The sequence below is a fragment of the Hyperoodon ampullatus genome (assembly GCF_949752795.1).
Source record: "Hyperoodon ampullatus genome assembly, chromosome: 3".
Lineage (NCBI taxonomy): Eukaryota > Metazoa > Chordata > Mammalia > Artiodactyla > Ziphiidae > Hyperoodon > Hyperoodon ampullatus.
The window spans coordinates 89,267,180-89,284,019 of NC_136916.1; the positions used below are offsets into that span (position 1 = coordinate 89,267,180).

The following is a 16,840-nucleotide window of genomic DNA, read 5'->3' on the forward strand; positions in this document are numbered from 1 at the left end:
TGCCAACCTCAGTTACTTCACTTTGTTTTTTAAAAATGAACACAACATGGTATGGCAGCACACATTTCTATGATCTGCTGTATTCACTGACTAGAACCTTCTGTTCTCTATTTTAAACAAGGCAACAAAACAGAGACAAAAATTCTTCAGTTATCTTCTGGAGCCTAGTGGCCTTGAGTGGATGAGGCTCTCCTTCCTTCTATATTTTGTCATATTTGCAGCAGGTTTTCCAAAGGAGGTTTGAGTTCCTGGCAGACCCTAATAAAGTGAAGATGTGTTTATATCCTTGCTAAAAGTCCTTGTAGTGAAGAACTTTCTGAAGGCTGATAAAGATAAGTCTCTATTCTGGTGGAAAGGCAGAAGAAAATTAGAATTTCTTCTGACTGGCCAGTGGAAGCAAAGAAGAGGTGAGGGGTGACAAAGATAGGGGAAGGTTCTTTGGTGTGAAATTTTGCACCACTTTAAACAACAGTGTGAGGAGTGTAGGGATGTCACCAGCTTCAGTGTGAATCTGCACTGACTGCACTCAGCAGGTAATTGTGGGAACCACTCATCCTTCTCTTCTGCACCATGGGCAGGAAACAAATTGATAGTAAGGAAGTTGCAAATATATACATTCATTCCACTTCTGTGGTCACTTTCACCCTGGAAATAAATACTGGTGTTTTTCTATTGCTGAAATAAATGTGGTTTCTCTTGCAATGAATAATTTATTGCTGCAGGAGAAAATTAACTTTATGGTTGGTCAAAAAGGCCATTGCTCAAATGATTCTTTTTCTATTTCAGAAGTCATCCCCCAACTTACCAAAATAAAGTGAATTACACCACCCACTAGGATATAAGGAAACATATAAACACAGATCAGGCACTTTTCACTGACTTATTTCATTTTATTGAGACAAACTGTTTGCTTAGGTTTATTTTAGTTTTGAAACGTCAACTTACCTGGAGATTTGGCATAAGAGGCATGAAAGCAGGAGAAATTAATAAGTGCATATGAGGCCAGGAAAAAGTTGGAGATGATGGGAGCAATGGTATTCAGTTCCGCTGTGAACGAAGCAAAATTGAGTATGCACATATGAGTGATGAGACCAGGGGCTGAACAGCTGTTATAGCCTGGAAGCTTGACTTTATTTGGAAATTGAAAGCATAGCTAGCATCTGTCAAAGTTTAAGAAGTTAGTTAGTGATTTTTCTTTGGAGTTGCACTCATTTACAAATTTATTTTCAGCCAGGTTTCTATAAAGTAAGAAACGAGAAAACTTACCAATCAAAAAATATAGACAATCAAGACCTCTACCTACAGAAGATTCGAGTTGAAGTGGATAGAGTATTTGGAGATCAGGCAGATGACAAACTCCCCTGTAGCTATTTCAGAGGTACCAAACATAGTGTTCTTTATCTGCTTTGTATACAATCAAAGGCTCTGCAGGGCGACAGGTTAGTTAAATACCAGTGCACCAGAACCATCTAATTGGATGCTTCTCTGCATATACCCAGCTTGCTCTCTCTGCCTTTCAGAATTTTTGTTAGTCATTTGTACTTTTCTACATCTCTAGAGAATTCTACCTCTCAAGGTTTGCCAAAAAAAGTTTTACCCCAGTATCTAAATGTCCAATATGGTTGAATCCTAGCTGGGCTGTTTGCTATATGATATAAAAATAATTTAGAGACATTCTGTTTATCTGAAGATCAGACAGCTATCAACCTCAGTTATGCAAATGTAGGTGGCAGCTGGGTGTGACTCTAGAACACGGATGCCAGCAAGAAAGTAGGCAAAAGTAGCTGCCACGAAGCTGGCGCCAGGAAGCTAATCTACAGCATTCTGAAAGAGTGACCTTTGAGAGTATTATTTCATTTATACGATTTTTTAAATTTTGGGCTATTTGATCACTTAAATGCAGTCTAGGACAATAATTTGAAGGCTTAAAGTTTAAATTACACAATTGAAACATATCTACACATCATCACTTTTTTACTTAATTTTTAAAAATGTAACAAACATAGATTAAAAAAAATAAACAAAAGGGTAATGATGTGTAGATATAGAGAGTCCCTTCCTGAGTTTATGTGATGAGGAGGAGCCCCCATTGTTTGGCACCACTGCTGAATCTGGCTCTGCCTGTCTGTGCGTAGTTACCATCATCCTTGCCTTTTGCTTCTTTTCCTCTAATATGCTCACCCACAATCGTGGTACCCTAGGGAGGAGTGAGGAATGTGCAGGCTCACTATGATGCATGTGCCTTTCCAAGATTGTGTAGCTATTTCTATATTGCTTAGGGAGAAGGAGCCGAGATTCTTGCTTAAGGAGAAAGAGCTGAGGTAAGTGGTTCTCAAACCTTAGTGGTCTATGAATTTCAGGAACTTGTAAGAATCAGATTCCTCATCACCAGAGATTCTAACTCTGGCGTTGGGCCTAATGAATCTGCACTTTAACAAACCCACAGGTGATTTTCATTCTGACACAGGTGGTCAACAGACCACATTTTGAGAGCAGACACCAGCTCTCCTGCTGGCTGTCAGGAAATGTAAAGACAGGTGGCAGCTGGGGGACACTGTGGGATTAAACAATATTGGGTGGGTTGGAGGAAGGCTTTGGTTGCATTTGGTTGGATGGATTTCCCACATTCAGATTCAAAGAAGAGATTAAAGTCCAAAGCCCACCTCAAGTCCTCAGAGGCCCTCCACACACAGGATTTCTCACTTCCTTCTTAGACAGACTCCAGTATTCCCAAATGGGGTATTAAACATAAAACAGGTAAGTCTCAAGCTCAAAGGAAAACCCTATGAGTAATCAGAATTCTTTGGCTTTCAGTAAGAACAAGAATACTACAAACCAATAAGAATGAACGCCATGGCTATAACAAAAGTGAGAAAGTATCCTCTCAGGGGCTCATTGTTCTTCCCATATCCCTTTGCAAAGAACTGCAGGGCTTTGTAGATGTTGTCCTTGCACAGAGCCTAATGGAAAAGAAGAGGAGAAATTCGTCATTTATATCTATGCACAGTCATTTTCCCTGGGTGATTCTAACAAGATTTGGGGGAAGACGAAGTGATACATAATATGAAGCACAAGTTAACACTGCAGTTTATCATTCTTTATATTATTTGAATTGATCTTGACTATGTGGTAGACATAGCATTGGAGCCAGATGCAAACAATAAACTGCTTCAGAAAGTGATAGAAAATGATTGCCGATGAGAACGGATATTTCAGCTTGATCCATGTTCAGTGGCAACAGAAGGAGGGAGAAGCACATGCTCTTGTGCCTTTGTCACCTGGAAAACTTTGGGTGCGCTGACGAGGGAGGCCAGGGCTGAGGAGAGTGTTGCAGAAAAGATGCCAGCAGTGATGAGGGGGCCAAACCCTGACACCATGGTCATGACCTTGAGGAGAGAGGTTCAAGTAAGCAGACTCATCCAACAGAGAGTAAAAAAAAAAAAAATTTTAAGCCAAAATTTTATGCAAATGCTTCCCTTTCCACTTTCTGTGATTTGGAATCTCTTTAATAAGCTAATTGCTTCTCATCATATATTTTTTCCCCTACTTCATGCTCAAGTTCTTAATAATTGTTTTTTCAAAATGGAAATGGCTTTGTTATTGTTTTTTTTAAAATAAAAATAATAAATGCTCACCACAATACATCCAGAAGGTACAGTAAAGAATAAACAGGGAAATGATTTCAAGTATTTTGACAACATTTCCCCCCTCTGTCCTTTCTGGGCATCTGTTTCTTGGACAATGGGAAATTCTATTCAGCAGAAAGTGGTATTTTAATAAGGTTTGGGGAGGGACCCAGCTGTTTACCAATCTTTTTAAAGGCATTAGCCTTTCTTGTTCTTCCTGCACATAGAGGCTTTTCAAACCTTTGCTTTTTCTGTGCTCATTAAACATAATTTTAGATCAGGCATGATGAGATTCTATCAATTTAAGTCATATTTTGGAATAATGACTTCAGCTGAGTTAATTTCTCTTTGTTGGTTGTTAAACTAGATGAATGAAGCCTTCACGACAAATTTGCTTCTCCCTCTGCTCACCAATCATTCAGACAAATTAATATGTTCTAAGTTCCACAGTTTCCCCAACTTCCCTTGTTCCTTCCCCCTCACTTACCTCCCCCCAACTGCCACTCACAATGTCCCTCTTGGCTTTGTCCTCCACACACTCCAGGACCACAACAGAGGCTTTTCCTGAGCTGAAGCCCAGGCATGAAATGCAATCCTAGTGCTAGCTAATCAAAGTCTCTCCATCTCCCCACCAGGAAGTCTTACACAATTGATTGGAAGATGCATAATGGCAGTGGTAATCTTTCCCTGGTGACACAATTCATACAACTGCCTGTTCTCTCCCCACCACAGTGAGTGTAACCACATAATGAATGCCTGTATGGCTCCCTTTCCTCCCACGCGAATTGTTCCTTGCTGAATTCGAATCAGTCAATAACCAATCTGTTGCAGAGTCAGAAGTTTCATTATACATGATGTTCTAAAAATGGAAGCAGTAGCAATAAACATTATTTTTTGAGGTTCGAACCTGGAAATTGTTCATCAGCCCATACTGACATGGTTCATGTCGACATCTTGAGAAGTCGTAGCCTAACCCACAGGCTGCTGAGCCATTGCAGTTCATCCCAGAAATGATGGTGTCATTCACGCTCCCGGTGGCATCTCGGACCACACAGGCCCCTGGGAAAACAACGAAGCCTTGTCATTTCTTTATATGAAGGGTTCTGCTCCCTTAAGGTTTTTCTTCTGAAAACATACTTAGTTTACTTTGACCTATCCTGTCTTCATTGTCAACACTTCCTCTGACTGGTACATGGAAGTTCCCATCCTCTGAGGCCTGGAAGTGACCCCTATCTCTAAGAGGTTGCCACTTCCACTGCCTTGGGTAGTTTAAGCCCTAGCTTTTTGCCTGCCTCTGGAAGACACTTGGGATTGAGACTCCGTTCCTTTCAGCAGTGCTTTGCACATAATATTGATTCAATTCAAATTTCTGGGTTAGTGCTACTGATTGGGAGTTTTTCAGATAGAAGAATTTATTTTCTCATCTGTGAGAGAACCAAGGGATGACATTACTGAATTCTAGTGATTAGGAGAACTGAGCTCTTATTTTCAACTAATGATTTTCCTTGCATAACTTTTTTAAACCATTATAATTTTACTTATACAATTTTAATGGTTTAAATGATACAGAAAATATTTTGAGATAAAATATTAAGATTTCCTAGGTAATATTCATGGTCAAATAATATCCTATCAAATATTTATCTCAGCCTATTCTATTATTTTTATACATTTGGGTATTTCTGTTATTTTCCATTACAAACAATCCTATGAACATCTTTGCACATAAAATCTTTCTTCTGTAATTAGAAACACTTCTCTAGGATAGATTCCCTAAAATGAGTTATGAACTTTTTAAAGATTCTTGATATATATTTTAATCACTGACTTATTATTAATTTCTCTAACTGTAATCTCTGCCATTATGTATTTGATAGGATTATTGAAAGGTATGAATATAGGTGTGATATATATATACATATATATATATATATATATATAAACTTTTCTGAACTACCTGAAGGATAAATACTTTGCAAACTAAATGCCAGTCAATGAAACTGTTCATTTTGCTTTTCAGTCTGCAAGCAGGGTGAGTTCTCATTCCTTACTAATTATTTTAAGAGATGTCCCAGCAACAGATACTAATGGGAACCCTCAATTATAGTCATGGAATTCCTGCTCTTTGAATGTGGGAAAGACTTAAAGCTTGTAGAATCTTTTAGTTGAAAGAGCCATTTAAAATAATCAGTGCAGGAATCCTTTTTATATAGCCCTGAGAAGTGGCCTTCCAGCCTCTGCTTAAATACTTGAAAGTATGGATGTTGGTTACCAAGCAAAACTATCCATTTCAGATTTTACCTTTTTGCATTGTTCATTTATGTTGAGCTGACTTTAAAATCATGTGTTTTAACTTCTGCATAGTAGAACTCCCCAAATTCCTATGAAGCCAAGCCATGAACCATTATTTGCTCTAATGACAGGTCAGGGACCCCATGACTATCCTTTTCTTACCCTGGAAAAAGTATAGAAACACAGATTTTTCTACCCATAAGAAGCAATAAAGGAGAAGAATCTCTGAAGTCAGGTCTATTCCTTTACTCATTTCTTCCTCCTTACTTTGTGTGAGAAAGAAAAACCATTTGGGAAATTTAGGTGATTTCAAGGTCATTAAAAAATGTGTCGATTTCCTAAAGCACTGGAATAAAATCTCTTTGCATGTAACTAACTTGGAAATGTCACAACAATACAATTAACAACATTATCCAATTTCTTGAAATAAGAGACAGTGAGAGAAGAAAGAAGCTAAGTTAATTGTTTTGTTTTTTTCTAAAGATTCCAACTCCAGATATATGTACTTTATCAATTTCCTTTATAGTAAGCAGAGGACAATTAGGATGTGCCCTTTTAAATGGCCATCTGGGCTTCCATAGTGGTCCAGCCTGGAGCTGTACTCTTGAGTGTGCACAGAAAAGTTTTCTTCTCTGAATGTTCCACATTCCTTCCTCTCCAGTAATGGCATAAGCTTGAGGTGACCCCCAACCAGGAGGAGGTGTGGCTGCAGGCAGCACGTGGAAAAGTCAGCTTAAGAAGAGCAGGCATTACAGTCTCTAGGTCCATCCACCTCACTACAAATAACTCAATTTTGTTTCTTTTTATGGCTGAGTAATAAGACTGTCATACAGAGTGAAGTGAGTCAGAAAGAGAAAAACAAATACTGTATGCTAACACATATATATGGGACCTAAAAAAGGTTCTGAAGAACCTAGGGGCAGGACAGGAGTAAAGACAAAGACGTAGAGAATGGACTTAAGGACACGGGGAGGGAGAAGGGTAAGCTGGGACGAAGTGAGAGAGTGGCATGGACATATATACACTACCAAATGTAAAATAGATAGCTAGTGGGAAGCAGCTGCATAGCACAGGGAGATCAGCTCGGTGCTTTGTGACAACCTAGAGGGATGGGATAGGGAGGGTGGGAGGGAGACACAAGAGGGAGGGGATATGGGGATATATGTATATGTATAGCTGATTCACTTTGTTATACAGCAGAAACAAACACAACATTGTAAAACAGTTATACTTCAATAAAGATGTTTAAATAAATAAATAAAAAAGAACAGCAGGCAAATCCACATATTTTATGCTCACTGAGCGATGTGGGGGCTGGCTGCCCACACTGCTGGCAGCTGGGTCTAGTCTGATTGCCTGCCAGTTGGTGACAGTGACATTTCCATATTAGGGACAGCAGTGCAAGGAGGAGACACAGTCATGAATTCTGTATCTTGTGTACTTTCCTAAGGCTTTTGTCATTGTTGTTTTGTATTTTGGACTTTTCTCTTACTCTGTTCCTCACCTGCCTCCTAAAGGCAAGGGAGGAGGGTGCTGGAGATGGTGGCTTCCTCGGCAGTGGAAATATCACCTAGAGCAGCAAAATGGAATCCTTTCTGTGTTCGGGTAGAATGACAATCCGATTACCTCTACTCTATCCCTGGCCCAGAGACACCTGTGTTACAGCTTAATTGCATTCAAACTCCTAGAGCATCCAAGAAGGGAATTAAAATTGTTGCCTATTTAAAAATTTTCAACTTACGTTCCATGGAAAGCCCACTTGACATGTAAAACAGCTGGACCTCTTGTAATTCTGGCATTCTGACACCAGAGACACACAACTTACCTACACAAATAGCAACTCCTATGTAGGCGACAGTGGTGATGAAGATGGCCAGCATGGTCCCTCTGGGGATAGCATCTTGGGGATCCTTTGAAAAAATAATGTGGAGGAATGAAGAGATAGAGTGGAATAAGAAACAGGCATCACTTGGAGTTAGTTCTGTATTTTGAAAATTTTAGGCTACCCTTCCTGAGGCGAGGTCTAAAGAAAAAATCAAGCAAATGGCAAAGTGGTGAGCTCCAGTTCTTTTTGGACAAAGGCAGGGTGTTTAGAGAGAATAAAGAAATCTGTATAACTTTGTGCTGAACAGAAGAGATTTATAACTGCCCAGGAGGGAGTTTTTATAGAAAAGTAGACTAGTTCGTTCACCACTGCCTTCCCCTCCCCTTTATCTCCTGTGAATTTCATGCAGATGTATCAGACCTTAAAGTATTAGGGGGGACACACAAACATACCCGGCACATTGACAATATCTGTGTGTGTATTTGTTTTGCACTAAGCTTAGGCTTACTTTAAAAAAAATTACTTTTGACTGAGCAAAAAGATGATCTGCTAAATTCTCCAATCCCTCAAATCTCCCATTTGGAATCTAGTTCAGGAATAAGTACAATGGGAGATATTAGTTTCCATAAGCAGGCATAAAGAAAGAGGCAAATTTAAGCTTATACCAGAAAATGGGCTTTTCTCTTGCCCATAAATATATATAAATTCACTGAGCTGAGCTCACATCATATATAATATACCACTTTATATACTATTTTGGGGGCTAAATCATATAATAATCAATTTCCAAGCAGCATAACTTCTAAATAATAGAATTCAACTTAACAGGGATTATTAAATAGAGATTTCAGTGTATTCATTGCTTATAAAAGACAGTGCTGGCATATAGTAGGAGTCAATAAATACCAAATTGAAGAAAGCACAACCTCAGTAGACATCAGTTCCCCCACCAAAGGACATGAGACTCATCGATACAAGGGAGCAATTGGTGCAGTCAAAGTCTGAGTTTTGTGTTTTGTTAACTTAAATCTGCTCATCAAATCCATCAGAAAAATCAACTCATGGTGAATGCAGACACAACCTGACAGCTGGAAATGTTAACTAAACCAAGCAAATCTGCCCCCACAGGGGAGTAAGCCAGCCCTATGGAGCCACTCTGTAATTACTCTTTCCTTCCCATCCTTGTAGGAATATCTGCACACATGGTTTGTTCTGATACAGACATATCCAACCTCTTCATTCCAAACTACTGTCTCCAAAAGAGAATGTGGCAAGTGTGTGTAACTGAGTAGTACATAGAAGGAAGAAGAAGGCAACCATGGCTGAAAGCAACCCCACTGAATCTTATTCATGGTATGTTCACATTTTATTTTATTGATTAAGGATTTCTTGGGATCTGAGTGAAATGTGAAGAATTGATGTAAGTGGGAAGAAAGGAAATATATATAAGGAAAAGAGTTATGAAGATGGACAGCAGTCTTATACGTAAAATACAAACACTTAGTTTATATTTAGAACTCTCTGCTACAAGCTCTAAATTTACTTATTTAGGACTTACACGAGGGTCAAACTTGACCTGATATAAATCGGGATGCCAATATCTTAATGTCTGGTCATATACTCACGTTGGCTGCTCTGGATACATTTCCCCTAGACAGTGCCCAGGACATAGATTCTTAGTTTTCACTCTAAATGTTAATTTTCATCCCTCAAGCGTAACCCAAAAGCTCACCTTCCTTCACCTTTCTTTATTAAATATTTTATTTTTTTCCTTAGGACAGGGTGCAGTCTACTAGATTGCTGCTGGTTGAGTGTCAACCATATCCTAATCTTACGTCTCTGAAACTGCATCTTAACTGTCCTGATTAGACCTGGGTACCTCTCAAATCTTCTCCCAGGCACATATTTACAGATCATCAATACTGTGTTAACACATAGAAGGTTCAGGATGGGAACCTTGTAGCATCCCCTTGTGCTAATGCTTGTTAACTGTCACTGGCAGCCTGAAGAGCCATCTTGAGAAGGATTCTGAGGCTGTGAGCAGAGGTAGAGTCTTGCATACCCTCATAGTGTATAAACAATACATGTTTACTAAATTGAACTGAATCTATTATGTTCTAGTTTCACTCTCAGAAAGAAAGATTATCTATAAGTTCTGAAGTTTCCTTGCCACTTCCCAACACGTGGTCACCTCTCAGTCCTTAACATGCTTGCCCACTCTGGCTTTTGATCATGTTAATTATTACTTCTCATAGCATTCTCCTCTCTTGACTTTCTCTCTCTTGAGTTCACCTACCTCTTAGCTCTTTCTTTTTCTTCTCTGTGGACTCCTTTTCTACCATTTATATTTTGAATATCCCCTGGGTGCTACCTCGGTCTGCTTCTCTCCTCTTTCTTACCCAGATCTGGATGGACTCATCCATGCCATGGCTTCCAGTCCTGGCCTAGTTTCTTTCCAGAGCTCTAGACTCATAAATGTAGCTACCCATTAGACATCTCACCTCTGATGTCCTTCCGCCATTTCAACCCCAATGGCCAAATCTGAGCTTCTATTCACCATGGAATCAATTCACTAGGTTACAGCCAGCATGAAAAGAATACAGTAGAATAGAACTGGTGTGAAAATATCAGGAGACATCATTTGTAATAAAGTATTGAACTATTCGGAGAAATTTTTGCATGTAGGCACTTGGTTGTGATATATAATGTTTTCTTACAGCAGATCGTAGTAAAAAAAAAAAAAAAAGCATCCTTTCCATTTCCTCTCCTAACTCTAACAAAAGCTGACCACTTTGATCCATTTTCCCTGCCATGGCCTTAATTCAGACTCATGTCATCCAGACTACTGTGATATCCTCTAACTGATCTTCTGCCTCTGATCTCCCTACCTATCACCCCCCACCCTCTAATCCATCCCTCACAAGCTGCTAGCAAACTCTTTAAAATTAGATAATCATGATACTCTCTGATCTAACTTCCTTAGTGTCTCTAGCTAGTTGTGGGATAATATCCAAACTCCACTGTCGGTAGTTTAAAGGATTTCTGAGTTCTACTTAACAGTATACAGTAATGTATGTGCTAAAAGTTAAACTTAATTGTAAAATCACCAAAGTATTTTTAAATAGAAAAAAAATGCAACTTTTTACAACAATATTATGACCACATGTGCCCTAAAAATCATGATAGGACATCTTTACATGTAAACTCATTTTCTTTACAATGTAAACTCAAAATCAGAGGTTTCTCAGTACAGATTGATAGATAAATAAAATTCTTTACTAATACAGCAATCCTAAATCAAGTTAGCACTTATCTTGGGATAAAGGAATTCTAAGCCTTGCCTTTTTTTTAGATTGGGATATCCTCTAGTTCTTTGCTTACTCCCAGAGTACCTAGGACACATAGAAGTTCTTTATAAATATGTTTATTAATATATTGATGAAAAGATTTTACTTGCATACCCCACTCCACACATAAAATAATTTCCATCAGCAGCATCTTCTCTGAGCCTTTTTACAGTCCTGTTTCAAATGTCCCTCCCTTCTTTGTCCTATTGATGAACTCCTATTCATCCCTTCAAATCTGGATTGAGTGTCCCCTCCTCTGAAAGACTTCCCTTACTTCTTTGGGGACAGGCAGTTACTGTTTCATCTTTCCCTTGCACAAGATTTTGTCCTTGTTTTTTTATGACTCATATAGAGTTAATCTGTCTCTCTCTTAGACCATGAGCTCCTTGAGAGAAGGATCAAGCAAGCTCTTCTTCACTTCTCTGGTGCCTGGTATAAGTAATAAGTGTTGGTTGAGCTGAACTGACTACTAAGCATCTAATAATAAAAACTTGTTTCTGAGGAGTCTAAATAAAGCACAATATTTTTTAATTTAAATGTGATCTTACAGTTTACAGAAATGTATATCAGTGATCTCTGATAACTTTTCCAAATCTGAGAAACCAGAAGCTCAACGTCCAGAGCTAAATTTTGCTAAGCAGTACTACTTACAACTTGAATCATTTTGAACAAGTTACTTAATTTTTCTGAGCCTCAGCATACTATTTTTTTATGCTATATCTCTGCTCAAGAATTTACCATGGAGAGACCTTCAAGATGGCGGAGGAGTAAGACATGGAGATCACCTTCTTCCCCACAAATACATCAGAAATACATCTACATGCAGAACAGCTCCTACAGAACACCTACTGAACGCTGGCAGAAGACCTCAGACCTGACCACCTAGAGGGGTGGGATAGGGAGGGTGGGAGGGAGGGAGATGCAAGAGGGAAGAGATATGGGGACGTATGTATATGTGTAACTGATTCACTTTGTTATAAAGCAGAAACTAACACACCATTGTAAAGCAATTATACTCCAATAAAGATGTTAAAAAAAAAAAAAACCTCCCCACATACCTGGGTAGGGCAAAAGAAAAAACAGAGACAAAAGAATAGGGACAGGACCTGCACCTCGGGGAAGGAGCTGTGAAGGAGGAAAAGTTCCCACACACTAGGAAGCCCTTTCACTGGGGGTGGGGTGGGAGGGAAGCTTCGGAGCCACGGAGGAGAGCACAGCAACAGGGGTGCAGAGGAGAGATTCCCGCCCAGAGGATCGGTGCCAACCAGCACTCAGCAGCCCGAGAGGCTTCTCTGCTCCCCCGCCGGGGTGGGTGGGGGCTGGGAGCTGAGGCTCAGGCTTTGGTAGGATCCCAGGGAGAGGACTGGGGTTGGCTGTGTGAACACAGCCTGAAGGGGGCTAGTGTGCCACAGCTAGCTGGGAGGGAGTCCGGGGAAAAGTGTGGAGCTGCCAAAGAGGCAAGAGACCATTGTTTTGGGGTGCGGGAGGAGAGGAGATTCAGAGCACCACCTAAACGAACTCCAGAGACGGGCGCAAACCGCGGCTATCAGCACGGACACGAGAGATCCGCGTGAGATGCTAAGGCTGCTGCTGCAGCCACCAAGAAGCACAGGTCACTCTCCTGTGTGTGCAAGCACAGGTCACTCTCCACACCTCCCCTACTGAGAGCCTATACAGCCCGCCACTTCCAGGGTCCCTTGATCCAGGGACAACGTCCCCCAGAGAATGCACGGCATTCCTCATGCTGTTGCAACGTCACACTGGCCTCTGCTGCTGCAGGCTCGCCCTGCATTCCATACCCACCCCCCTCCCCCCCCCCCACACACACACCCACTCCTGGCCTGAGTGAGCCAGAGCCCCCTAATCAGCTGCTCCTTTAACCCCATCCTGTCTGGGTGAAGAACAGACACTGTCTGGGTGAAGAACAGGTCACTCTCAGGTGACCTACATGCAGAGGCGGGTCCAAATCCAAAGCTGAACCCCAGGAGCTATGGGAACAAAGAAGAGAAAGGGAAATCTCTCCCAGCAGCCTCAGGAGCAGCGGATTAAATCTCCACAATCAACTTGATGTACCCTGCATCTCTGGAATACCTGAATAAACAACGAATCATCCCAAAATTGAGACGGTGGACACTGGGAGCAACTGTACACGTGGGGTTTGCTTTCTGTACCTAATTTGTTTCTGGTTTTATGTTTATCTTTGTTTAGTATTTAGAGTTTATTATCATTGGTAGATTTGTTTATTGATTTGGTTGCTCCCTCCCTCCGTTTTTCTATATATAGATATATATTTTTTTTCTTTTTCTCTTTTTGTGAGTGTGTATGTGTATGCTTCTTTGTGTGAGTTTGTATAGCTTTGCTTTTACCACTTGTCATAGGGTTCTGTCTGTCCGTTTTTTTTTTCTTTATTAAAAAAATTTTTTATTTTCCATTAAAAAATTTTTTTATTTCAATAACTTTATTTTCCTTCCTTTCTTCCTTCCTTCTTTCTTTCTTTCCTTCTTTCCTTCCTTCCTTCCTTTCTTTCTTTTTCTCTCCCTTATCTTCTGAGCGGTGTGGCTGACAGGGACTTGGTGCTCCGGCTGGGTGTCAGGCCTGTGCCTCTGAGGTGGGAGAGCGGAGTTCAGGACATTGGTCCACCAGAGACCTCCTGGCTCCATGTAATATCAAACAGCGAAAGCTCTCGCAGAGAGCTCCATCTCAATGCTAAGGCCCAGCTCCACTGAACAACCAGCAAGTTACACTGCTGGACACCCTATTCCAAACAACTAGCAAGACAGGAACACAACCCCACCCATTAGCAGAGAGGCTGCCTAAAATGATAATAAGTTCACAGACACCAAAAGCACACCACCAGACGCGGTTCTGCCCACCAGAAAGACAAGACCCAGCCTCATCCACCAGAACACAGGCACCAGTCCCCTCCACAACGCACTGAAGCAATCTTAGCCACTGCGGGCAGACACCAAAAACAACGGGAACTACGAACATGCAGCCTGCAAAAAGGAGACTCCAAACACAGTAACTTAAGCAAAATGAGAAGACAGAGAAACACAGCAGATGAAGGAGCAACGTAAAAACCCACCACACCAAACGAAGAGGAAATAGGCAGTCTACCTGAAAAAGAATTCAGAGTAATGATAGTAAAGATGATCCAAAATCTTGGAATTAGAATGGAGAAAATACAAGAAATGTTTAACAGGACCTAGAAGAACTAAAGAGCAAACAAACAATGATAAACAACACAATAAATGAGATTTAAAATTCTCTAGAAGGAATCAATAGCAGAATAACTGAGACAGAAGAACGGATAAGTGACCTGGAAGATAAAATAGTGGAAATAACTACCGCAGAGCAGAATAAAGAAGAAAGAATGAAAAGAATTCAGGACAGTCTCAGAGACTTCTGGGACAACATTAAATGCACCAACGTTCGAATTATAGGACTCCCAGAAGAAGAAGAGAAAAAGAAAGGGACTGAGAAAATATTTGAAGAGATTATAGATGAAAACTTCCCTAATGTGGGAAAGGAAATGGTTAATCAAGTCCAGGAAGCAAAGAGAGTCCCATACAGGATAAATCCAAAGAGAAACACACGAGGACGCATATTAACCAAACTATCAAAAATTAAATAAAAAGAAAAAATATTAAAAGCAGCAAGGGGAAAACAACAAATAACACAAGGGAATCCCCATAAGGTTAACAGCTGATCTTTCAGCAGAAACTCTGCAAGCCAGAAGGGAGTGGCAGGACCTATTTAAAGTGACGAAAGGGAAAATCCTACAAGTAAAAGATTACTCTACCCAGCAAGGATCTCATTCAGATTCAACAGAGAAATTAAAACCTTTACAGACAAGCAAAAGCTAAGAGAATTCAGCACCACCAAACCAGCTTTACAACAAATGCTAAAGGAACTTCTCTAGGCAGGAAACACAAGAGAAGGAAAAGACCTACACTAACAAACCCAAAACAATTAAGAAAATGGTAATAGGAACATACATATTGATAATTAGCTTAAAAGTAAATGGATTACATGCTCCAACCAAAAGACATAGGTGGGCTGAATGGATACAAAAACAAGACCCATATATATGCTGTTTACAAGAGACCCACTTCAGACCTAGGGACACATACAGACTGAAAGTGAGGGGATGGAAAAAGATATTCCATGCAAAAGGAAATCAAAAGAAAGCTGGACTAGCAATTCTCATATCAGACAAAATAGACTTTAAAATAAATAGTATTACAAGAGACAAAGACGGACACAACATAATGATCAAGGGATCAATCCAAGTAGAAGATATAACAATTGTAAATATTTATGCATCCAACATAGGAGCATCTCAATACATAAGGCAAATGCTAACAGCCATAAAAGGGGAAATCGACAGTAACACAGCAATAGTAGGGGACTTTAATACCCCACTTTCACCAATGGACAGATCATCCAAAATGAAAATAAATAAGGAAACACAAGCTTTAAATGATACATGAAACAAGATGAACTTAATTGATATTTATAGGACATTCCATCCATAAACAACAGAATACACTTTCTTCTCAACTGCTTAAGGAACATTCTCCAGGTTAGATCATATCTTGGGTCACAAAGCAAGCCTGGGTAAATTTAAGAAAATTAAAATCATATCAAGTATCTTTTCTGACCACAATGCTATGAGACTATCAATTACAGGAAAAAATCTGTAAAAGATACAAACACATAGAGGCTACACAATATGCTACTAAATAACCAAGAGATCACTGAAGAAATAAAAGAGGAAATCAAAAAATACCTAGAAACAAATGACAATGAAAACACGATGACCCAAAACCTAAGGGATGCAGCAAAAGCAGTTCCAAGAGTGAACTTTACAGCAATACAATCTAACCTCAAGAAGCAAGAAACATCTCAAATAAACAACCTAAACTAACACCTAAAGCAATTAGAGAAAGAAGAACAAAAAAAACCCTGAAGTTAGCAGAAGGAAAGAAATCATAAAGATCAGATCAGAAATAAATGAAAAAGAAATGAAGGAAAGGATAGCAAAGATCAATAAAACTAAAAGCTTGTTCTTTGAGAAGATAAAAAAATTTATAAACCATTAGCCAGACTCAAGAAAAAAAGGGAGAATACTCAAATCAATAGAATTAGAAATGTAAAAGGAGAAGTAACAACTGACACTGCAGAAATACAAAGGAGCATGAGAGATTACTACAAGCAACTCTATGCCAATTAAATGGACAACCTGGAAGAAATGGACCAATTCTTGGAAAAGCACAACCTTCTGAGACTGAACAAGGAAGAAGTAGAATATTTAAACAGACCAATCACAAGTCTGAAATTGAGACTGTGATTAAAAATCTTCCAACAAACAAAAGCCCAGGACCAGATGGCTTCACAGCAGAATTCTATCAAACATTTAGAGAAGAACTAACACCTGTCCTTCTCAAACTCTTCCAAAATATAGCAGATGAAGGAACACTCCCAAACTCATTCTATGAGGCCACCATCACCCTGATACCAAAACCAGACAAAGATGTCACAAAGAAAGAAAACTATAGGCCAATATCACTGATGAACATAGATGCAAAAATCCTTAACAAAATGCTAGCAAACAGAATCCAGCAGCACAATAAAAGGATCATACACCATGATCAAGTGGGGTTTATCCCAGGAATGCAAGGATTCTTCAATATACACAAATCAACCAATGTGAAGGAGAAAAACCACATGATCATCTCAATAGATGC

At 39.7% G+C, this 16,840-nt stretch overlaps 1 protein-coding gene and 1 long non-coding RNA gene across 4 annotated transcripts in view; one reads left to right on the forward strand and one right to left on the reverse strand.

Moving 5' to 3' along the window:
• The window catches only part of LOC307050002, an 84,361-nt gene extending 72,391 nt beyond the window's left edge, over positions 1 to 11,970 (forward strand). Inside the window, exons 4-5 of the long non-coding RNA XR_013810776.1 lie at positions 8,932 to 9,096; positions 11,822 to 11,970. This is a non-coding gene — a long non-coding RNA (uncharacterized lncRNA). The remainder of the gene's footprint in view (positions 1 to 8,931; positions 9,097 to 11,821) is intronic.
• SLC12A1 (solute carrier family 12 member 1) overlaps positions 1 to 16,840 on the reverse strand; it is a gene marked incomplete at both ends in the record, with an annotated part of 90,466 nt that overhangs the window by 44,397 nt on the left and 29,229 nt on the right. For all 3 annotated transcript variants that reach the window (XM_079699738.1, XM_079699737.1, XM_079699739.1), the window contains 5 exons: positions 946 to 1,047; positions 2,837 to 2,960; positions 3,279 to 3,386; positions 4,534 to 4,685; positions 7,744 to 7,828. In XM_079699738.1, the coding sequence (XP_079555864.1) occupies positions 946 to 1,047; positions 2,837 to 2,960; positions 3,279 to 3,386; positions 4,534 to 4,685; positions 7,744 to 7,828 (571 nt within the window). The remainder of the gene's footprint in view (positions 1 to 945; positions 1,048 to 2,836; positions 2,961 to 3,278; positions 3,387 to 4,533; positions 4,686 to 7,743; positions 7,829 to 16,840) is intronic.